This window comes from Annulohypoxylon truncatum (assembly GCF_022578515.1).
Source record: "Annulohypoxylon truncatum strain CBS 140777 unplaced genomic scaffold F4807scaffold_20, whole genome shotgun sequence".
NCBI classification, from domain to species: domain Eukaryota; kingdom Fungi; phylum Ascomycota; class Sordariomycetes; order Xylariales; family Hypoxylaceae; genus Annulohypoxylon; species Annulohypoxylon truncatum.
Genome location: NW_025953806.1, coordinates 212,535 through 233,755, shown reverse-complemented (window position 1 = coordinate 233,755; position 21,221 = coordinate 212,535). Strand labels below are relative to the sequence as shown.

At 48.5% G+C, this 21,221-nt stretch overlaps 6 protein-coding genes across 6 annotated transcripts; 3 read left to right on the top strand and 3 right to left on the bottom strand.

The window, feature by feature from the left end:
- Window positions 1-1,499: 1,499 nt before the first annotated feature.
- On the bottom strand, window positions 1,500-4,017 carry F4807DRAFT_133503 (Di-copper centre-containing protein). The gene is made up of 4 exons (XM_047993011.1): window positions 3,499-4,017; window positions 3,317-3,447; window positions 2,972-3,238; window positions 1,500-2,916 (listed from the first exon to the last, which is right to left on the bottom strand). Exons 1-4 carry the CDS (start codon window positions 3,797-3,799, stop codon window positions 1,717-1,719), a joined length of 1,899 nt encoding a protein of 632 aa, XP_047853290.1. The 5' UTR covers window positions 3,800-4,017; the 3' UTR covers window positions 1,500-1,716.
- A 695-nt stretch (window positions 4,018-4,712) lies between these two features.
- F4807DRAFT_133559 (DNA-directed RNA polymerase I subunit RPA2) lies at window positions 4,713-8,822 on the bottom strand. Its single transcript, XM_047993012.1, has 2 exons — window positions 8,151-8,822; window positions 4,713-8,088 (listed from the first exon to the last, which is right to left on the bottom strand). Exons 1-2 carry the CDS (start codon window positions 8,613-8,615, stop codon window positions 4,828-4,830), a joined length of 3,726 nt encoding a protein of 1,241 aa, XP_047853289.1. The 5' UTR covers window positions 8,616-8,822; the 3' UTR covers window positions 4,713-4,827.
- A 2,135-nt stretch (window positions 8,823-10,957) lies between these two features.
- On the top strand, window positions 10,958-12,374 carry F4807DRAFT_133120 (ADP-ribosylation factor 1). The gene is made up of 4 exons (XM_047993008.1): window positions 10,958-11,065; window positions 11,183-11,255; window positions 11,325-11,344; window positions 11,440-12,374. Exons 2-4 carry the CDS (start codon window positions 11,193-11,195, stop codon window positions 11,846-11,848), a joined length of 492 nt encoding a protein of 163 aa, XP_047853288.1. The 5' UTR covers window positions 10,958-11,065; window positions 11,183-11,192; the 3' UTR covers window positions 11,849-12,374.
- Window positions 12,375-14,575: 2,201 nt separating this feature from the next.
- Window positions 14,576-15,802, top strand: F4807DRAFT_429320 (chitin synthesis regulation, resistance to congo red-domain-containing protein). Its single transcript, XM_047998324.1, has 2 exons — window positions 14,576-15,049; window positions 15,108-15,802. The coding sequence occupies exons 1-2, from the start codon at window positions 14,877-14,879 to the stop codon at window positions 15,418-15,420; spliced, it is 486 nt and encodes a 161-aa protein (XP_047853287.1). The 5' UTR covers window positions 14,576-14,876; the 3' UTR covers window positions 15,421-15,802.
- A 1,824-nt stretch (window positions 15,803-17,626) lies between these two features.
- F4807DRAFT_429314 (uncharacterized protein) lies at window positions 17,627-18,918 on the top strand. The gene has a single exon (XM_047998323.1). It carries the CDS (start codon window positions 17,868-17,870, stop codon window positions 18,882-18,884), a length of 1,017 nt encoding a protein of 338 aa, XP_047853286.1. The 5' UTR covers window positions 17,627-17,867; the 3' UTR covers window positions 18,885-18,918.
- A 786-nt stretch (window positions 18,919-19,704) lies between these two features.
- Window positions 19,705-20,583, bottom strand: F4807DRAFT_461306 (uncharacterized protein; the record flags this gene model as incomplete). The annotated part of the gene is made up of 1 exon (XM_048001667.1): window positions 19,705-20,583. One exon carries the CDS (start codon window positions 20,581-20,583, stop codon window positions 19,705-19,707), a length of 879 nt encoding a protein of 292 aa, XP_047853285.1.
- Window positions 20,584-21,221: the final 638 nt, after the last annotated feature.

The window sequence follows — 21,221 nt, the reverse complement described above, 5'->3', positions numbered from 1 at the left end:
GAATCTGTGACCAACAAACGTCAACTGAAGTCATACTAACTAGTAACACATAGTACTACGGTTGAGATATCCATCAGCCCACTTTCTGCTTCTTAAGGGGCTGGTTTTCAACGAACTACCTTTTATCATAGACCGAAAGCTGACCTAACTAAGCTGCCTTGAGTATAGACGTCGAACATCTTGGAATTAGGATTAGAATTAGAATCGCGAAAAGTTTCATGTGAAGGTCTCGTATCAACCGTTAACGGTCAACGGTGAATGGCTGTGCTCCCAACCCCCTGATCTCTACATGCGTAGTAACAGGGTACCTACCTACCAGATCGGGAAGGTCATCAATAAACAGCGCCTTATGCAGTACGGGACATAGATCTGGTTCATTCGCCGGGACCCGGTAGGGTTCGGGGGGTTCCGTGATATAATGATGAACGGATCAAGAGTATTCTGTCTGATAGTTTGCAATTGAGAGGATGTTAGACCCCTATGCGCTAGCTGTTGTCTATTGCGGATGAAGTCAATTATAAGTCTTAAAATCCAATCCCCCACGGACCATCTAACCCTACCCCTATTGGGCGACTTCATCGTAGGGTGGCTCACCGGGGGCTCACCGGGTGGCTTCGCCGTCTCAACGCCATTCAACCACATACGCAACATTATTCTCTATCAGTTAGCGTCCTTAGTCTAATGCTCCCACAAGCCTCAAACTAATGCAGTGTCTCTTCAAAGACGCCATGCGGCCGTTTGAATTGAGGTAGTGACCAGGTACCTAAGTCGAAGATCTCCTAGGGCTGAAACCTTAACTGCAAGCCTATCCATCGGTCCGATATCACTTGTTTTATCGAAACCAGTTTCAATATATCTAGTTCGATATAATCTCCGGGCACGCGAGTGCCTATGAATAGATCTCATATTTCCAATTGTCAACAATGTTTAGCATACAAGCTTGACATCTCGCGATTCTTTCTCGTAGGGGACCGATGACTTCGAAGAGTAAAGACAGTGGTATCCGGTGCACTGCTCGAAACGGTATCTGCGAATGGATCTTAGAGATAAACACGACGAGTTATTATGCCAACGAGTATCATGAGCACTTGCCTACCTATTTTGGTAGCTACCTAGGTAGTATCTTGAGTGAAAGAGGAAAGTCGTGGTATATACTATACCAATCCTTAGAGAAGTCTAAACAAGCAATTTATTCATTTTATTCACCATTACAAGCCGCAACACTAGCTAGTCTCAAGCAGCCTTCAGTACATATTCCAGATATCACGAAATTGGCAATCTAGGTATGGAATGAAGATGTCGTTGAGAATAGGTATTGTCTGGGAATACCGCTATGAGAAGGATGGATGGGTCCACCGAAATAGCCTCCAATCAGAGGTTAGCTCACTACCACAATAGGAATACGGATAGGAATTGTCAATACCTATTGGACTATTATGCCAATAGATGATGCTATGACGACATGGGTAAGATTTAATTTTGAAAGTTACACCTATATCCTCAGGAGAAGCAGTTAGTAGCCACTCGTCGCCTCTATACATCACCTTCATAGAGAGGAGAAGTAATCTGTCCATTAATTATTAACAATAGAAACAAAACTAGAATCGAATCACTTCAAAGTCTTCTACCTAATCAGGTCTCAAGGGTGCTGCTATAGGAAACCCACCACATACAACATGGCCAATCCTTCTATGAACTGTCTAGGACATATGTCTCTTATGCAAATAGATCAAAATGGGTTTCGATTTCACCCCATTCCGAAAGTACGTTTTCTGATTTTGGCGCCTTTACCATTGAGCTGATAATTTGGATATAGAGGCCGTCTACTTCATGAACTTCGACTATCGTGCCATTGGCGAGGCAAACCCGGATTTCGAGATTAGACCTAAGGAATGGCTCAACGTCATCCGCATGTAAGCTCGGTACCTCCCCGGATGCCACCAAATTCATCAGCGCCGAGGTTATTGGGACCGTTCCTGTGATTTTTCGATCAGACTGCATGCCATGCATACCTCTATGAGCGAATACTCCTAGAGTGCCAACTAAGCTGGAAGCTACCGGCCATGACAACGGGTCAGATGGAATTTCTCCTAAGAAGAGGTGGATAGAAAATGAACCACCCATCGCATGCTTTTTGACTCGTATGTTCGCAATCCACTCACGATACTTTCCGTTACTAAAAACGGCGCTCATAGCAGGGCGAGATGATGTCTGACTGTTCCAGGATAATCCATTTGCGGCATACAACCCCCGATCATCCAATTGCGTTTCATCTTTCTTGCCATGTCGCTGAGTCCCGCTTGGCCTCGTGAACATAGCAGCTGGGCTGAAGTTTCCGTAAAGTCTATTGATAGTGATAATAAGTTCTGCGCGACTCTTGTTGGCTACCTCAGGGTAGGTATAATTGAAGACTTCATGGTCTCGGACCATATCTGATGTCCAGAAGTGTGTTTCATTAGAGAAGAATGGCGTAAGGGGGGTCTGGGAGTCTTCCGTTTCGCCGGGAGACGTCGTGTGGGAAGAGTAAACAGCAGACTGAGGAACGACAAATGTGTCATTGTAAAGCAATTGCCACATTGCAAAGATCCTGTCGACATTGGTATGATGTAGCCAAAAGAGTGGATCGAATCCCGAGTAGGCTATGATGGCAAGATGTCCATAAACGCCTCCTCCTACGGTATGAATTGCGTCATGGAGGGACTCGACAGAATCATAGGTGCCGTTGTTTCCATAAGGGATCCAAGCCTCGTTGCTAAAAGCCGTATAATTTGGGTAATTGGAAAACAGGTTATATAAACGCTGTTGGAAGCTCGGGAGGTGAACGTCTAGCGCATGTGCCACGAATGAGTTATTAGATGTTGCGTTAGCACTATTTATTGGACGCGGTGCTCGTTTTGTCTCTGGCCATGCGTTATACTTTCATGGGTTATTGTCAGTTTGTAGTCTTCAACTCCGTGGAAGTCAGACTTACCGGAAAGTCAGGGAACGTCGATGCGTTAAATGGTCTGAAAACATAGCTGAATAAGGGGTTCGAGATTGTTTGAATGCCGTTTGGTCCGGATATGTTGATAGATGGTGAACCACCAACGCTTAAGGGGAGGACACTAACTCCCTCCGGTGGAACGGCGGCCCAGTCCCAGTACGGGATTCTAAAAGCCGTCGCAGCTTCCTGAATGCGGCCCCGACGATCTGGCGGATATAGCGATGCAATATATTGAACAATATTGTACAATACTTGCTGGGGCCAGGTAGGATTAGCACTATATTCTAGAGTAGCAAATGTCACAGACAAGACAACAAGATCACCTCAACGTACCTCATATAGAGCAAGGTAGGGCCTATGCCACGTAGGGAAGAGAATAGACACATGAGTACAGTATCCGCTATGCTCGTTGCCGGGGGTCGGGTCGACATCTGCCCATGTAAGTGCTGGAGCACCATGAATCCCTAACATGTAGTCAGTACAAAATATATCCAGTCTTACTCTTTGCTACGTACCTGTAATCTGGTACCACGAGAACGGTTTCTCTTGATCGGTGAACTGCATCCAACTGAGAGCGAGGATGTACAAGCTCCACTTGTCTTCATCCTTCTGCAAGTCTCGAATGTCTGGCCTCGGCTGTGCCTTGCCATCGACACGGGGAACGCCGGTGACGATACGGGACTGGACGGGATCCCGTTTTCGGAGGCGCACATCGGCATTAAACCCGTAATCATATTGCCCGGGGTGAACGAGATCGGCGATGGCTATAGAGAGCAAAAAGAATATGACAAGATAGACCTTATGAATGAGCGACATGACGAGCCCTCGACAAAGTCTTGAACGGTCGATCCCGGGAATTACTAAAGGACACAAAGAATGGTGCTGGTGCTGCAGGACTGTACAACGCAGACTGGAAATATTAGAGGCAAGGTACTTGAAGAAGGAGCCGGGAAGAAATTATTCAAGGCAAGGTATAACTAACTTATCTCCTTGACGAAGAGAAAGAAACCAAAGGAGCTGTGTCAGGCCGTTCTTTTTCATATGTTATGGAGGTAAGAGAGAATATGTATGAGGTTATATGTATGGTTGATTAAGAGGAAGAAATATGATGGGAGGAAGTCAAGACCTTCGGAATTCTGACAGAAACCGAGTATCTGTGTCTAGGTAGGTAGGTTTCTACTCAAGGTTGTAGTTTCCTGTGTGTGCATTGACCAGGACTTATTTTGGGAAACGGCGACTTGATGCGATCTCGTTATCTTGCTGTTGCTCCTTTTGCCGACCCTGAACTATTCAACGTTACAAACATCGAACGCATCGAACGCTCGACCAGGAGCAATTGATTCCGTAGCCCCGAGCCCATGATCAGATCTGGCATTCGTGAACATGAATAGGACCATCTCATCTTAGAACGGGCTCTCATAGTAGAAACTAGAAAAGTGATCAGTGTTTGAAGGAAATTGGCTACTCGCCTTGAATTGCAATCTCCCCAACACCGCATAAACGGGAAGATCTTAAATGAAGGGCCTCTATAACCAGGCAAATCCCTCTCTCGGGCGGCGCAGTGCACGACGATTGCGTCGGTAGGGATATAGATGATGCACAACATATGGCCATTCTGAGACCAATTGGTCATTGCAACGGCTACCTGCAGTACTGTCCCTCTGACAATATGATGAATCCCAAGACATCCCAAATGAAACCATTGTACGTCGTTCAATAATTCAATTAGACTCCTCTGTGTTACTACCAGAATTGTCTATTCCCCAAACCGAGGGCCGGTAACCTCTTAACTCCATCTGATGCTATCCCGCAGTAAATCTTTTTGAATGTGTCTAGTGAAATGTTTAAGCGGCCGCTATAGCAGGAGGGAGGCCATTTGCTTCCTTTGCCGCCGAAATACCCTTCCAATTTTTCTGCAACAGCGGTCCTTTTCGCGGAGCATCCTTCGGGTCAACTCGGTATTTCAGCTTGACACCCATAGCAGCTAGCTCAACATCCAGGTACTTCAGAGCACCGGGAACTGCTACTTTCGTTGTGTCTTCGCCTCCAACCCACTGATTCCCTTGGCCGTCTTCCCATATCTCACCAGCTAGCTTGGTCAAATCAACGTCACTGATCTGATCAAGGCGTGTCGCACAATTGCGGCATCGCACTGTGTTCGCCGTCTTCTTCCTGCCAACGAAAGGAGACACTGTCGGTTGTATCGACAAGAAGGAGCCGCATCTACGGCAGATCCATGACGGTGAGTAATCCGAGCAGTTGAGGAGACGGTCCTGGAGAAGGAATGCTGTGCCGTGTGCTAACAAAGCATCTCTCTCCATTTCTCCCACACGAATACCACCTCCTCGTTTTCTACCTTTGATTGGTTGACCTGTTGTTGCAACTACTGGTCCCGTGGTTCTTACTTGATATTTGTCGTTCACCATGTGTCGTAATCGTTGGTAATACACAACACCTATGTAGATGTCCGCAGCTAACTCCTCACCTGTAATTCCCGAATACATCGGCTCATTCCCGTGGTAATTGTATCCGGCCTTCATGAGCTGATGGCCGAAGAAGTCGGCGGCCGTGTTCTCCTCGTCGAAGCGGAAAGGTGTTGAATCTTGTGCTAGCCCATGAAGCGCACCTGCCTTTCCTGCTAGAGACTCGACAAACATACCGATTGTCATTCGTGACGGGAAAGCGTGAGGGTTGATGATAATATCTGGTTGGATACCGGACTCTGAGAATGGCATATCCACAGCCGGCCATTTCTGCGAACATACACCCTTTTGACCGTGACGAGATGAAAACTTGTCTCCGATGACTGGCGACCGAGGGACACGGAACTTGATCGAGATCGTCTGGGCAGGCTCGTTACCTTGCTCACTGCCAATTAATCGCACTTCTTCAATGAATCCTTGCTCCGAGTCCTTGTACTTTTCGTACTTGGTGACACCATCTCGGTTTACCAAGTTGCCACTATAGTCTGCAGAGACCGTGTGGTAAGCAAAAATGACGTCGCCCTCCTGAACCATTCGTCCGACGTGGGGGAGCCCGTCTTCGTCCAGCATCGTCTGCGTCCACGCCTTCACAACGCTGCCCGGGGCGAAGCCGAACATCTTAGTCACATTTTTGGCTGCTCTTGTGCGACTTTCTTCCTTGAGTGTGTATTTTTTGGTCTTGTAGATGGTCCCGTGCCCAAAACCTCGTTCGTGGGCCGACTTGTTTAGAATCATAGCGTCATCCATATCGTATCCGGTGTATGATATGACAGCAACAACAGCATTTGTGCCGTTGGGGAAATTGTCGAAGCCATATGCGTTGTGTAGCGGCGATCTAACGATAGGTGTCTGGCCGGTTTGGATACGGTACATTTTGTTGTCTGTTCGGTAGGCTAACGAAGCTCCTGGGGTTCCCATCGTCTGCTTGCCCATCTGGCATTGATACATATTTCTCGGAGATTGGTTGAAGTCGGAGAACGGTGTCATGTTCGCCAATATCGAAAGTATATTCGTGGGGTCGAACTCGACGTGTGTCGATTCCCCGGAGACGACTTCTTGTTCCGTACAAGCAATAGACATATATGGTTGCTCAAGGGGACCGACGAAATCCTCCTTCTCTAATGGAAGATATTTCGTCGGCCTCACCATCCTAGCTGGCTCGGATGACATATATATGCCAGGGTACGATCCTCCGTTAGAGGACGGTACATGGCCGATCTCAAGATGGACAGGGATGCCATGAGAGCCCTCGACTTTCCAATATCGAAACGTGTCCGCTATTCTGCGTGACTCGGACGGATGACACCAACCAAGGATCCTTCCGTTAAGCATGACTACGACACTCTCATCCGTAGCGGCAGATGAAGTGTCGACTACGCCAAGCTCAGCAGCTAGCTGGGGGATTGCCGAAACATCAACGGATTCGGTCATAATCTTGCACTTGTGCGCCAGATGATTGAGTAGGCCGCAAGGGGCACCATCTGGCGTGTGGACGGGACAAAGGTAACCCCAAGATTCGGGCAACAACTTTCGTACGGTTGTGGTCTTCAATTGAGCGAAGAAACTTCCACGATGAACCATGCGGAAATGGCTTATGAAACGAAGGAAATTGAGCTTCTCTGCAACAACGGTGAAACCCGATACTTGTTGTAGATCCAGACCAGATGGACTCGACAAATTGCCGGTTGACAGAAAGTATTCCAAAGCATTGCCGACGTTCTCGTTAGTTTTCTGGAATAGTTTGATGGGGAAATCTTTCCCAAATTCTTCCGAAGCAAATGACCTTGCCGGGTATCTCCTAAAATAGTCTCGAAGCGCACTGCGAAGTCCAACCGAAAGCAACTCATCTAGTCGCTCTTTAATTATCATGCCGTATAGAAACCCGCCTAAGAGGATCTCTTGGTTCTGCACCGCATCAGGGTTGTCCACGGCACAGTCACCAGCAACTAAAGCATAGAGTTTTCTGATCATGAACAAAAGCATGCGAAACTTGTCCGAATCTTGCCCTTCCGTGACATTCATATTGCCAAGATGAACGAGCACAATTCGCCGCAAGAACTCGGTGCCGACTTCATAGTTTGACAAAGTATCAGACACGCCCAATACCGGTCGAAATTTCTCCCCAAGATATGATCGGGTCTGTGCCATCGTGTATATTCCATAGGTCTTATAAGTCCGTAGTAGGAGCTCGACGCGATCCGTGAGGAATGTGTTATGGATCCCCTTCGAATCAGGGGATCCGATTAAACCTTCGAAAATTTCTCTGTCGTTCGTCTCCACGAGTGCCTTTAAAACCATCATGACAGGGACCAGGTACTCATTCTTTCGCCAAGAGAAACGAAAGGTAACATTTCCGTCGTCTAAGTAATGAAGAACGTTGGTCTGAGAAGTTTCATCTGGTCGTACTGATCTCACGATGATACCGTAAGGGGTATAAGCAGGACCGCGATTGGTGAAACTCGGACGGTTAATCGCTAAGGGGAAGTTTCTTCGGTTGACTAGGAGAAGCCGTATTATCTTCTCGATGCCATTGATGATGAAGTATCCCCCTAGTTCTTCTGATTCTTCCTTACGCAAAACTAACTGTGCTGGGCTGTTGTCCCTGAGATGGCAATACATCGACTAGAGTCTAGTTTAGGGACCAATTCTCTCATAAGTGTATTATCAAGAGCCCTGGGTCTTACCTTTACCATAATCGGGAGCTGACCAATTTCTCGAGTAAACTCTCTCGGATCTCCATCATTTATTCTATACTCGAAGGTAGCAGAAAGCTTTCCCCTATATGACACATGTCGTTCCCTACATTCAGCGGGAAGAATCTCTCGGTTTTTGACGGCAAATTTGTTGGTAGGAGGGAGTTGCGATTTCTGGAGGTGTATGCCTTTGTATCTGATCTTCAACTTGTTCTTCCCGGCCGGTGGAGCGCGCTCGTCTCCATCTAGAAACAGTTTTGTACCAATGTCGGCAATACCGTGCGCAATCAGGCCATCGTTGCCGAAAAGCGCATCGAAAGACTCGATGTGTGGATTGACGGCTTGTTGTAATAGAGGGTACGCAGAGCGATCTGTTGGGGGCTCTCTAAATAGCTTCTCTCGGCGAAGAGTATTATATTCGTGATCCCAGCTTGTGCTGGTTGGCTGCGGCGCCATGTTGGCGGCGAAAACTTTCCTTGTGTCAATTGAGGTGCAAAAGTCAAAGTTACTTCTCCCACATTGAGTTCACGTTTTCGAAGCTATCGTTGAAAAGCGATAACCTTGAAAAAAATTCCTTATCGACCAAAAGATTTCAATTCCCAGGATTAGCCCCCACCGTTATCACCTGATCTGCTATCGATAAGCGTTAATCAGATGGACTTACGTACCAGGTACGTAGTTAGCGCCCTCCTTAAGTTCCATTTCGATCCACCTGGACGCCGGCATTGGGGGTACATTGGTACGTAAAAAGCAGTTATGCAATTGCGTTGGTTGGACGTGCTTGAAAGTTGTAAAGTGATAGCTACGAATTGGCTCAAAGTTATGTACATATCTAGCTGCTTCCTTAGTTGTAGCAATGATCTTTTAAGTTCATCACGTTTTAATGGGTTCCAGCTCGACTTTTATAATATTCTGCTCCATATAAACTTTCATCTGAATCTCTTCCTCATTTTCTTCAAGAAAGTCTGGAGATTTTGCAATCAAGCTCGTTCCAAGTCGTTGCGATAGATATACAACAATCCTGTTCTGTTCTAGACGATTCTCAACCACTCATATCTTCACTAAGCACGAGGTACGACGTACCTCCAATACATACATACCCAGAAGGTTATTGTTGCTGTCATCTTGCACCAGTCTTGCAGCCCAACCCCGACCTCAAAGCTACCTGCCGTGCAATGCTTGCATCCCGCAGGCTGCCTCGCCTTGGCCCGAATCCGAATTCGTCTGGTGGTAATTGGTAGGTACCTAACCTTTAGACTCTTGGTCCTGGATTCTACCAGGTCTACAACCTACCTATCTTCTCTACTTCTGGCCTGCCGCATCTGACCTCGCTTGAGGTCGTTCACTACCTGCATCTGAAAGACCCGACCAGTTCTGGGACCTCAAACCATAGCCTACCATTCTCGACCTGATCCTTTTGCTACAAACAAGCCGATCTCCGTCCAGTGCTCCGGTCCAAGCACCAAAGCACCGCCGCCTTCTCCTCTTCCTCCCCCGTGATCGCTCGCACCGTGCTGCCGAAAGTTGGATTTGCCGTGATATCGTCCTAAACAGTTTCATTAAACGTTGATCTCTCCATACTACTTCTTGCTATTACTACTTGGGGCAAGGAGGAGCTAAGTACACAATCGCTGGTGGAAGCAAATTGTCTGCCCAGCGAGGAAGTACGTAAAGCATTACAGACCCAATACGTTTAGCTGCTTGCTGAGTGTGGGGGAGTTTTGGATACCTTACCCGCCCGAGCAGGTGACGGGTCTCCGAGGCGGCTAGAGTAGCAGTTCGGGAAAACCTCGAGGCGTAAAGTTGCGAGGAGAGCATAAGGAAAGTCTTGATTACCGTTCTTCTACAGTGCTCCCCACAGGAGAGAGCATAAGCCCTTACTGCTTTCGTTCTATCCCCAACTTCCATTCGACTATCTATTCTACTATCGCCTGCAGACCTACTGGCTAGGCAAGTCTTACATCTGATTCCCATCGAGCTACGAGACTAGCAGTCTGGGACCTCTGGGACCAGGACGATACCTCCAAGGGTTGTCCGTGTACGAAACGCTCGCAACGGGCCGTTCAATAGCGACCGTCTTAATTCCCCATACTCGCGGCTCTCCAATCTTGTTCCCGCTTGTCAAGTTTCCTATCCCGCGCGCGCATTATTCATTCCTTTTTGCTGTGTAGTCTTGTCCACAGTACCAACCTTACCTACTACATACCACTATCACTTTTTAGCCCATTTGGATTATTGTGGTTCGAAGTCGACCGGCCTTGTCGAAACAGACGAATGAAACCCCAGTCTTTCTAGCCGCTGCCCGTTCAGATGCAAGGTCGGCCTTCTATCCCTCCCACTTGGTCACGTCCCAGTTGAAGGCACGGGGCATCATAAGTTCATAACAGCTTGTGCGATCTTCCGTGGTGGGGAATTGTGACCCTCCGTCCAGGCGTCACCGTCCATCCCGCTTCTATCTTTCATCAAATGTTGCATGTACCTTCACCACCGCCAGAAGCTACCTAGACAGTTCGCATTCACCGAACGCAATTTGCGCCTGGGGCCGACGAACCCGCCGTGAGCGCTACGAGCGAAGACATCGCAGCTCATCGTCATACGAGACATTTTATTCCTAAATTCAGCAAGCAAGCCGAAGCGCAAACTATTTAAACCTGTTGTTTGAGACAAACCCTCAATCATCTCTTGCGTCCACCGCGTGTAATTTTTTTTCCCTTAACCGCCCAGCCTTGTGCGGACCTACAAAATATCCTCGCTTTCTACGATACCGGCGATCCGATAGCTCACAAGTTTAGCTACTGATTAGACACGATTACCTGTGAATCTGGACATGATGGCAGGGTTATTCCGAAAGGTGTATGACTGGTTGCTCAGAACGTTCTGGTGAGTCCACGAAAGCAGCGCCCAGCGCGGGGTCGCAAGATCGCGAGAGTGTGCCGCTCACCGCCGTACCTGCATGCGCATTTTGCATCACGACGCCGTCAACCTTCTTACTCGCAGCGCACCGTACTAACGGCCCCGACTAGGGCGACCGAAATGGATGTCACGATGATAGGTCTGCAGAATGCTGGAAAGACCTCCTTGCTTCGCGTCTTGTCGGTAGGTACCCGAAATCATCATCCATCAAAATCTTCAGCGCCGCTAATGATCTGTTTCTTCTTTTTCCAGGGTGGAGAATTTACGATCGAGTAAGCACGAGACCCTCACTAATAACACTGATGAAATTCGTCACACCCTCAGGCGTCGATACGGTAATCATCGGGTCGGCTAACAGGTCGTGTAGCTCTATTCCAACCGTCGGTTTCAACATGAAGCGCGTACAACGTGGCCATGTGACACTCAAATGCTGGGACTTGGGCGGTCAACCTCGTTTTCGGCCGATGTGGGAGAGGTACTGTCGCGGAGTGAATGCGATCGTGTTCATCGTAGACATCGCTGACCAAGACCTGCTGCCCATGGCAAAGGAAGAACTCCATTCCCTCATGTCGCAGCCGAGTCTTGAAGGGATCCCGTTGCTCGTGCTAGGCAATAAGTCTGACCTCCATATTAAGCTCAGCGTGGACGAGCTTATAGACGCTCTAGACCTCAAGAGTATAGGACATCGCGAGGTTTCCTGCTACGGGATTAGCGCGAAGGAGGAGACCAACCTAGACGCGGTAATCCAATGGCTCATGAAGTGGGCCAACAGATGAACTCTCTCTTTACGCAACACTTGACTTCTGTTTTTGATTTCTCCGGCCACCGGGGACCAATCCTGCTGACCGGGGCATCGTCTCGCTGTCCTCGCGGCACTTTCGAAGCATTTTCACGACGCTAATGATATCATGGGATGTAAAAGACGGTTCAACTTCCGGCCGGCGACGACCTAATATATAAATCATCTCTCGCGAGCTTAAATACGGAGGTGCCTGTACCGTTAGTGTGCCTTCAACATCTCGGGCCTCACCCTCCAGTATTCCCTTTCTTTTCATATGCCTCGTCTGCTCGACTCAAATACTGCATAGCAATCGGAGATGGAGTCGACGGTTTCGGAACTCGAAGTGCTAGAAGGGTCAGGATAACATCCGACATATTCTTTTTCCTTTTCCTTTCCTTTTCTTCGGCTGGAATCTCTTGTCAACGTTTGAAGGTTGTGACGGCGAACACTGCTAGACGTCCAAGTATGAGAGCAGGGCGGCAAGGAAGCATTGGTGTAGTTAGGTGCATTTATGACTAAATCAATTATGACTTGACGACTTCACTCAAAGCCAGAAGGCATATTCGACAATTTTATATGCGCTCCTCTTTGACGCGTGTGAAAAGACAATTAGCGAAAATTAAGGGCGTGAAAAAGAAATGCGCCCAGCGTGGCGCCGGAGGATTCCTTAAGTCGCCCTAGTGAGGTGTGTGACAAATATGCAGTTTGACATGGCGTCGGTGGCTCGACTCGGGGAGGAGACAGGGTCAAATTTGGCAAGAACTAGAAATAGAGTAAAGACAAAAGCCATTTACATGCCAAAATCAAGATTGGGATAGCACGAAGAGAAGGAAGGGAAAGGAGAAAAGCGTCGGCGACAAGAGAGGTGCAGGAATAGCGATACTTGAAGGCTACACACAGACCACATTTGATGCGATGATGAGTTGGCAAACCCTCCAGCGAGGCGATGGGAGGGGAATGATTGGCTCACAAGGCGACCGTGGACAGCGCAACGTGGACTTCAGGTACCTCAGCAGGGAGCATGTGGGTATGGAATATATGTATTCATGGATGCATTTGGACGAAAATTGGGCTCGCGGCTACCAGTCAAGTGGTATTCGCGAGTTACATCTACGGCAGGTAGAGGATCTTACGAGCGAGTCATGTACTTTTGTTTTATTTGGGTTGTGTGTCGTGCTGTTTCTTGTTTCTCTTCTCGGGCGAGGTTGCTGCTACAGTTGCAGTTGTGTGTGTTGAGATGGGCGGCATGCCATGGGCCCATGATAATGAATCTACGGAGATTTTTGACGTGGCCGCATGTCATTAGCTCGCGGACCTGCTGCCCTCCGTCCCCTTCAACTCAGCAACTGATCGTCAAATCTCGGGTTCTAGACTAGCTGAGTACATACAAGATCCTAGTAAAAGGACTCTGCCAAAAAAGAAAACAACTCGGAGTTTGTTGAGGAGAAATCAGATATTTACTAACATTGGGTAGTACTATTGGAAAATTATAAAATTCTCTTCTACCTATTCCGAATACCATAGTAGTAAGAGGTAGAAGTTGTAATCGTGCTTCTAATGCCATAATGTCAGACACCGGCACTTAGGCCTGCTTCCATGTATACGATGCCGGATAAGGAATGGAAAAGCGTGCAGGGACATAACAGGAAGTATCGTTAGTAATATAAGACAAGGATACATTCCTAGGAGAAGAAGCGAGACCGAAGTGTTTACATGCTTCAGGGAAAAGTAAGTGTAGATGGTCGCAACCCCCCCCGCGAATGTATGTCGTGAACCGTGACATGGATGTCGGTAAAGAAGGATGATAGATCCATACGCTTGTATTTTATACGTAGAAGGCAAATATCGCGCTTTGTCTCTCGGTGCCTCGTTATTTGATATCATTAAGGTCTAAGCGACCAGTAAAGAAGAGCTCTTGCGATTCTCATAGCCACAAGAACCTTGAAGTGATATGAGGAGAGACGGTAATCGTCTGAGGGGGAAGACACTCTTAAAGTCCTATGCAGGAGCTGAGGTCACCCATCGTGACCGTAACAGGATAGCTTCGCTATCTGAGACGGGTTCCAGATAGTCTAGAAGATGCGAGGGAATTTGTATTAGGGAATTTGTAGGTATTCCTCGGATTTGTCTTATTCCATTGTTGCTAAGACTTGCTCAGCCTTGATTGCGGAGCTATGGATGGGATCTAGGTATTCATTCGTCATCTCACGCCCAAGCCACGAGCAGCTAAGCAGGTGATTCAAACAAAATTGAACCATTATGGTATTTCGTTGCGAAAAGCTTCGACATTTGGAATAGAGTTAAGAGAGCTGTGCATTTGAAGGACCAATTGACTTTTTGCTCTGCCTCGATAGCTCCAAGACTCCATTCTGGAAAGTTCATTAGCAAGCTTTCAACTACATAAACCTTGCGCACAGTAAGTTAGTAGACATATGCAATCTTATGTAATATGTAGTCAGTGTATCTTCTCATGTGAATATGCGTGTAAGGTACATTGGCAGTACAAGACATGTCAAGGTCAGGCCCTCTAATACGCGTACACAGCCACCATTGGCAGCTAATTGGCACCACAGGCACTCAATGATGATTCCATTCCCGCCTGCCACGCCAAGCAAGATCCATTCCAAATCGGTAGTCGGCAACTTTCAGCCGTGTCATGCATCGTATTGCGTGTTCATTGTCCTAAGACCGCTCCTCAATAAAAAGCAGTCATCTCTTCTGAGCGTTTCAAATGAAATCTCACTCTGACTTTTTGTCAACATAAATACAAACTGCCTATCTTTAAAAAGTGAATATCCACAATACACAAAGTAGCACCAAATTACCTTAAACCTTCCTCGACGTCATTCCGCATCATACCCCGGGAACAAACGATAACCTTTCTACTTTCGGACATTTTTAGACGGACTTCTCTACCACTGCATCCGAACATATTTAATTGAAGGTTTCTTACCCACCAGCAATCACTTCTGACACATACATACATACCACAACTCATTCTCGTCGCGCATCGTCAAGAAGACATGGCGCCTTTCATCGACCAAGTCGGTGCCGAATTGGCAAAGCGCCAGCGATATTGCGATAATGGATACTACGACAGATACGGCAACTGCTACAGTGCATGGAATTGGTACGGCCGCTGGATCTTCGCGGCCGTAGTCATCGTTCTGATTCTCGCCGTCTTCTTCCTGTGGGCGTAAGTACTCAATCAAATATGCAAGACCGAGGGTTTTGAAAACTAACACCCGCCTCAGATGCATCAATTCTCGTCGTCGCAGACGCCAAGGCCTTCAGCCAATGTATGGTACGGGTTGGATGGCTGGCAACCAAGGCCAGAACGCGTATTACAACAACAACAACCCCCAAGGCTATAGTGCCCACCCTCCTCCTCCGGCGTACGGACAGGCGTATCCGATGGACAACCAGTACACCGGAACTACATTCAACCGTGACGATGGTTACTATGGTCAACATGAAGGCGTCGTACAGCCCCCGAAGAACGTCTACAACAACGGCGCCGCCAAGACTGACTACGCACCTCCTGAGGGCCCCCCTCCCAACCGATAAATCAGGAAAGTGATCAGACAAGTGGAGGACAGCAGACTTGGAACATACCCTGATTGATTTGGTGGTGTAAGGCGTTCATTTAAAGGGTCGGTTGCTTACTCGGCGTTGGTAATGAGGACGGGCATAGGGAATGAACAAGTAGTATGTCTGCACGATTCTGCACGTCGTTGGGAAGGGTCACAAGTGGTCAAGAATGGGTTTCGTTCTTTTGCCTTCATACCTACTTACGGGTCACTTCATGTGTACCTTCATAATGCTTATTGACTTCCGGGTTGCCCCGGAAAATGTCTCTAAGTCTTCACCTGGTGAAGTTCTCATTCTATTACAATAGTTGTCTAATGACACAGGCTTTCACAACCTGCAAAAGATCTCAGTTCCATGCATAATTGCCAATGTGATCCATCTGATTTGTTATATCAGCCGGTTCACCAGCTAAGGGAATTGTCAAATGAGGTGCGATGTCTTGAACATGCAGTCAGGTCCACTAGAGTTTTCAACGACGATCCCAAGGGTTGCGGATCCGCGGATCCGCGGGTGAGATTCTATGTACAGTGAAACGCTGCCAATCATTGCAGATTGCATAGCTTAACCCCGCAAATCTGCATCTTCTCAAGCTCGACCGGTGAACGTACGATATTTTTCGGTCTGATAGCTCCCCACATCGTCTTTTCTAACTTGGCACCCTTTGCGCACCAGATTCGGTCAATATATATGTAGTAGTAAACCAACCTGGCAAACAAAAGCCATCCATAAGGATTTGAGTTGTGGATTCTGTTCCTCCGGTAGCAAAAAAAAAATTCATTAGTCTGATGCCTGATTATACGGATTTAGAATGTGGGCGCAGTGAATACATACATAGTAAGCGCCTATAGGATCATCCTGACGCCAGCCACAGTTAGAGCACAAAGGAATACAACCCACAGGTCGACAGCCCCCTCATACAAAGATCAATTGTTGCCCAGCGAGTTGAAACAGCAGGCATATTGGCAATGACCTCGCGCCCTTGGCAAAAGACTGTGTAATCGTGTTTCGTTAATACGTAATTATCGAGTTAGGAAATATTAGAGTTAAATGACGAATGCAGTAGCTTATCGGGTCTTGCCTAGCAGCCCTGGCCTTGTCAGGTACCGCTGCCCTGCGCTGCTTAGGAACATGCTTCGTTTTAGGCAATCTCCACGCTGCGTCCCATCTACATAGCGGGTTAATTGCGACTTGCGTATGGAATTGCCGTTCTTCCAAACGCCCCCACCTTTTTCAGGAACGGCTTACAGAGTCCTGCGGCCGTTCTGCAGAGTTATTACCTCGCTTACCAGGTTCGATATTAGGGATTTACATACTATGTACAGCGATCCCCAGTAAGTTTAGGAAACTTTCCCTGTCCCTTCCTCCAAGCCTTTCTGAGGCCTTTACGCCTTTTACCTTCTCACCCACTACCACGCCAAATTCTCTCCTTCTCAATAATCGAGGCATGTTCTCGTGTTATTATTGATTCTTTGTTTTTTTCGCGACGATATACTAGTTATATCGTTTTACGCTCCTTTTTCCATATCGGATTGCTTTGACATTCATCCCTTCATTTTATTAGACAGACGGGCTCAACTTCGCCTTTGACTGATCCCCTATATCACACGCTTACCCTCAAAGCCACGCCGAAACAACGAGTCACGAGCGAAACATCGTCATATTTGGACTCGAAACGAGTAATTCACGGGCTGGGAAACCCAATTTAGATCTCCGTTAGTGTATAGAGTATTTTGTTTGCTATTGAGCAAGGTGATACTCCCACGGGTTGGGGATAATATTACTCTTACCACTATTTGACGGTATTTTCGTGCCATGGATCTTTAACAACGCTTCCGCAACTCGACCATCTTCCCGAAAATCTACGAATACCTACAAAATCACATTCACTTAGCACGGTACCGAAACTACGTTTATATTGAAGGACTACGCGATGCCACATATCGGCGTATTAATGGAGCGTAGCCTCCAAGAGCGAAGCTTCAAGGATGCTTTCGTAAACCTTCTTGCGCGAAGTGCCGCTGCAGCGATAAGCAAGCGTGCTTCAGTCGACAGTATCACAGGTGACATCAAAGACGCCAAGACTGCCTTCTCCAGTTGGGATAATTGTATGCAGGCCAGCTTTTGCAAGTACGGTTGAACGGATCCCAATCCCGCGTGATCTCATAATTCTAACATTCGATAGGTGGCCAGTAATTGCTGTAATTGTCATCGGTGGTCTGATCATTCTCTCCATCGTTTGGTGTATCGCTCGGTGTCTCTGCTGCGGCCTTTCGTGCTGTTGCGAGTGCTGTTATTGTCTAAAGTGCTGTGGTGAGTGCTGCGGATGTTGTGATCCACCACGAGGCAAGCGACACAAGTATCTCGATGAACCATTCGTCCCGCCACACCATAACGAAAACCAACAGTATCGTTCGCAAGCACCAATGACGCCAAGTTTTGCCCCAGCTCCAGCTCCAGCTCCAGTGTCTGACACCCCGCAATATGCCATATTTGAGGACAGTAAAAAGGACGCGGATTCTTTGCCTGCTATGCCGAGTTGGGAAGGCGCGCAGACGAAGAAAATCTTGATCGAGGATGATTCTGTTGAGATGGAACCTTTAAAGAAAACGGAGACCCAGAACATGGCTCTCAGTACGAACAACCTATCTCATCCGACTACGCCAAGCCCGGTTTCTCCTGATAACAGAAATCCCTATGGTCCGCCCCCCGCACAGGGTGGCCCTAACGGGTACATGGCTCCGGCGCGAGCTGGAACGGATCCGTACTCGGCAAATGGACAAGGATATGATCACTACGACTATAATGGTTACGGACAGGCTAGGCATGATAATTCGAACCAAGGATATGGTATGGCGGCAGTTGGGGCAATGAGAAGTCAAACACCTCAACAAGACTACAATAATGGATATAACAACGGGTATGGTAGAGGAGCCGATCAGGGATACCCTCAGTCGCGAACCCCGAGACCATATGACGAGTATGGACGCAGCGGAACCCCTGGTGCTCCGCCTAGCTACCGCACTGCACCAAGTGTGAACAACGCGTACAACAATCCCGCTCGAATGGGATCACCCGGTCCAGGAGCAGCTTATGGCTACGATAACCCAAATCGCATGCGGTCTCCTGGTCCCCAAATAGGGTTTGAATATCCTCAGAGGTCTCAAACGGCTACGCCCAGCAGCTATAATAGGCACCCAGCACCATACCGGCAATACTCGAACGATTCAAGCCGACCTCTAGTACAACCGACACCAGTGTCACCTATCCAGAACACTGGCGGATTCGATTTCAGTTCGGGTTATAGCCGACCCTCCACAGCAACCCCGGTGCAGACAGCCCCAGCGCAGGCGGCGAATGGAGGAACGGCATATCCCGGCTACCGCACATACAGACCCCCTGGAGGAGGGGCTCAGCAGCAGGATAGCTGGAACGGGGCGTAATGAATGAAAAGAAAAAAACGATTCGGCTTGTCGATATGTAGCAAAAGATTTATGGGCGCTTATGGGCTCAGCATCCTGGAGAAATATGTGCGTTTGGTAAAATTCTACGAACAAAGGCGTTTTGGGGATGATCATCTGCATAGCACGATGGAATTTCCGATAGAGAGATAAGGCTTGTTGTACAATTGATTTCTTGGAATTTCTTCCTGGTATGCTGTCTTTTTGTGTCGATATGATCGCCGACATTATGATGGGTTGGAGGTTTAATGTGGTCTGGAGGATAAAAGATTAAGGGGCGCCGGTTTCATTTGGACTGCCAGCAATCTGCCATCTTCCTTTGCTCAAGTGAGCACATAAGGGAGGAGCATTTTATGTGCTGGTATAGGAGATGGCTTTGTCTAAACATCCGCCGTATAGTGACTGCCAACAAGCTGATACAGTCACAGGATGAGAGCAATCACATTTAGCACAAGCAAACTCAGGTAAGTTCATAGAGAAATCACTTCGTGTATTTGTGAAATCGTTGCACTGGACTGATGACTAAATCAACGCCAGGCAATCGTGAATATCCATCTCCCCTTAACTCCCGTAAACAAAGTGTGTTGTCCAAGTGGACACATTATTTTCTCCCCTTTTTTCCAGATCTTAAAAGAAACCATTCCCCCCATTCCCTTAACTCCTAAGCCAGCGCAATGTATTTTCCGTCCCGCCGTTAACTACGTCCCAACCCAGTGCTAGTCTGTGACGATGGTTCCTTCCACCCCGTCCAAACCATTCATAGTGTCGGCGACTTGTATGGTAGGCGGCAGGCACGACACGCTTACTGGCGACCACCGGACATGGTGATGTCGGCCTCTTCGACATCTTCGTCGATCTCGACGGTGGTACGGCGGCCCTCTCGGTCGACAGTCTCGTGTCGAGAAAAGATGCGAGCGGGGCCGGTGCGGCGGCCAGCCTCTTGCTGTGCCTGCTGCGCCGTGGGGACGATGAACGGCTCGCCCATCAGCAGCGCCTCACCCTGCGTCGTGAAGGCGACAGCAGGGATCTCATTGTCGGGTGTAAGGCTGTTGGCGCGGCGATTGGTGGCGTCGTTGGTGTGGCCATCGCCATTGGTGTCATTGCCGGCGCTGTTGTTGGTGCTGTGGTCGCCGTCATTGTCGTCACCGCGGCGGTGGTTTGCCTGCTGGCCCTGCTGGGTCAGGTTGTAGGGGCCGATGTGGTCATGGTCGCTCACGCCGTTCATCTGGGCCGGCCCCGCTTCGTAGAGACGGCTGGCTCGTCCGGGTCGCGGGTTCGGAGCGTCGGGTCTCTGGGTACCGCGGCCTCGGCGAGGGGCAGGACGGTCCGCGGTGGTGGCGTTGGGAGGACGGTGAACGCCGTTGGTGATGCCGTTAGGACGGGCGGGACGGGTGCCATTGAACACTTCCGTGAAGTAATTGTCCACGGGAGTCATGTAATCACGGTGTTGCTCACGGTTGGTGTTGGCGCGGTTGGCGAGAGACCAGGTCGGGTTCTGGCCATAGGCAGCAGCATGTCGATCTTCCTCAGTGAAGAGGATAAAATCTTGCACGTCCTCAAAGAGCCCATCACGAGCATTGTCGATGTCGACGTCGGGGAGATAGTGCTGTGGATCGGGAGATCCGCCGTTTCCGTAGGCATGGGCTGCGGCATTGTGGGCGCGTGGGTGTCCAGAATTCATATTGTGGGTAAGCACCGACACCTCGATGTTGCAACGAGGGCAGCGGTAGTAATCACGCCCAATGGGGTTCAGATGGTGGTGTCGCGGCACACATGGTGAGCAACACCGTTCACACATCACAGTGACTCCTTGATAAGCATCCATTGCGAACGTATTTTTTGTCCTGTGGTTGAGTAGAGGCGGTAAGTGGTGATGTGTTGGAGAGTAGGTTGTGTTGTGGATGTGGATGTGGATGTACGGACGAGGAAGAGAGTTGTTTGAGGAAGAATTGTGAGTAGGAAATTCAGTGATGAGATCCGGTGTTAAATAGAAAAACACAGCACGATAGTGGGGCAATACCGTCGACGGTACTGGTGAGAACGGGGCAAGAGCAGTTTGACAAGAAGTGTTGTTATGGTAGCTGCCCCGTATGTGAGTCAAGAATTAATAGGGGGGACGGTGACGAGCTTACCGGAAGGAAGGTGCAGCTATACCTAGGTGACCACCTAGCGTATATTTTAGACTCCCCGAGACGCTCTTGACAGCCGGTTCACCAGTCTGTCACTTGTAGATGGAAAGAGGCAGCAGCAGGCAAAGGAATGTCGTCATAAGCCCTGCTATGGTATATCAGACGGGGCAGTTACAGCTGAGAGATGTGA

Bases quoted from the DNA above. Each gene is read 5' to 3' on its own strand.
- F4807DRAFT_133559 (XM_047993012.1), bottom strand. From the start codon at position 8,615: ATGGCGCCGCAGCCAACCAGCACAAGCTGGGATCACGAATATAATACT. The intron at 8,089-8,150 runs GTAAGACCCAGG...ACTAGACTCTAG, and splicing joins AGCTCCCGATTATGGTAAAG to TCGATGTATTGCCATCTCAG.
- F4807DRAFT_133503 (XM_047993011.1), bottom strand. From the start codon at position 3,799: ATGTCGCTCATTCATAAGGTCTATCTTGTCATATTCTTTTTGCTCTCT. The intron at 3,448-3,498 runs GTACGTAGCAAA...ACTACATGTTAG, and splicing joins CTCGTGGTACCAGATTACAG to GGATTCATGGTGCTCCAGCA. The intron at 3,239-3,316 runs GTACGTTGAGGT...ACCTGGCCCCAG, and splicing joins CCTACCTTGCTCTATATGAG to CAAGTATTGTACAATATTGT.
- F4807DRAFT_429320 (XM_047998324.1), top strand. From the start codon at position 14,877: ATGGCGCCTTTCATCGACCAAGTCGGTGCCGAATTGGCAAAGCGCCAG. The intron at 15,050-15,107 runs GTAAGTACTCAA...CACCCGCCTCAG, and splicing joins GCCGTCTTCTTCCTGTGGGC to ATGCATCAATTCTCGTCGTC.
- F4807DRAFT_429314 (XM_047998323.1), top strand. From the start codon at position 17,868: ATGACGCCAAGTTTTGCCCCAGCTCCAGCTCCAGCTCCAGTGTCTGAC.
- F4807DRAFT_133120 (XM_047993008.1), top strand. From the start codon at position 11,193: ATGGATGTCACGATGATAGGTCTGCAGAATGCTGGAAAGACCTCCTTG. The intron at 11,256-11,324 runs GTAGGTACCCGA...TTCTTTTTCCAG, and splicing joins CCTTGCTTCGCGTCTTGTCG to GGTGGAGAATTTACGATCGA. The intron at 11,345-11,439 runs GTAAGCACGAGA...CAGGTCGTGTAG, and splicing joins GGTGGAGAATTTACGATCGA to CTCTATTCCAACCGTCGGTT.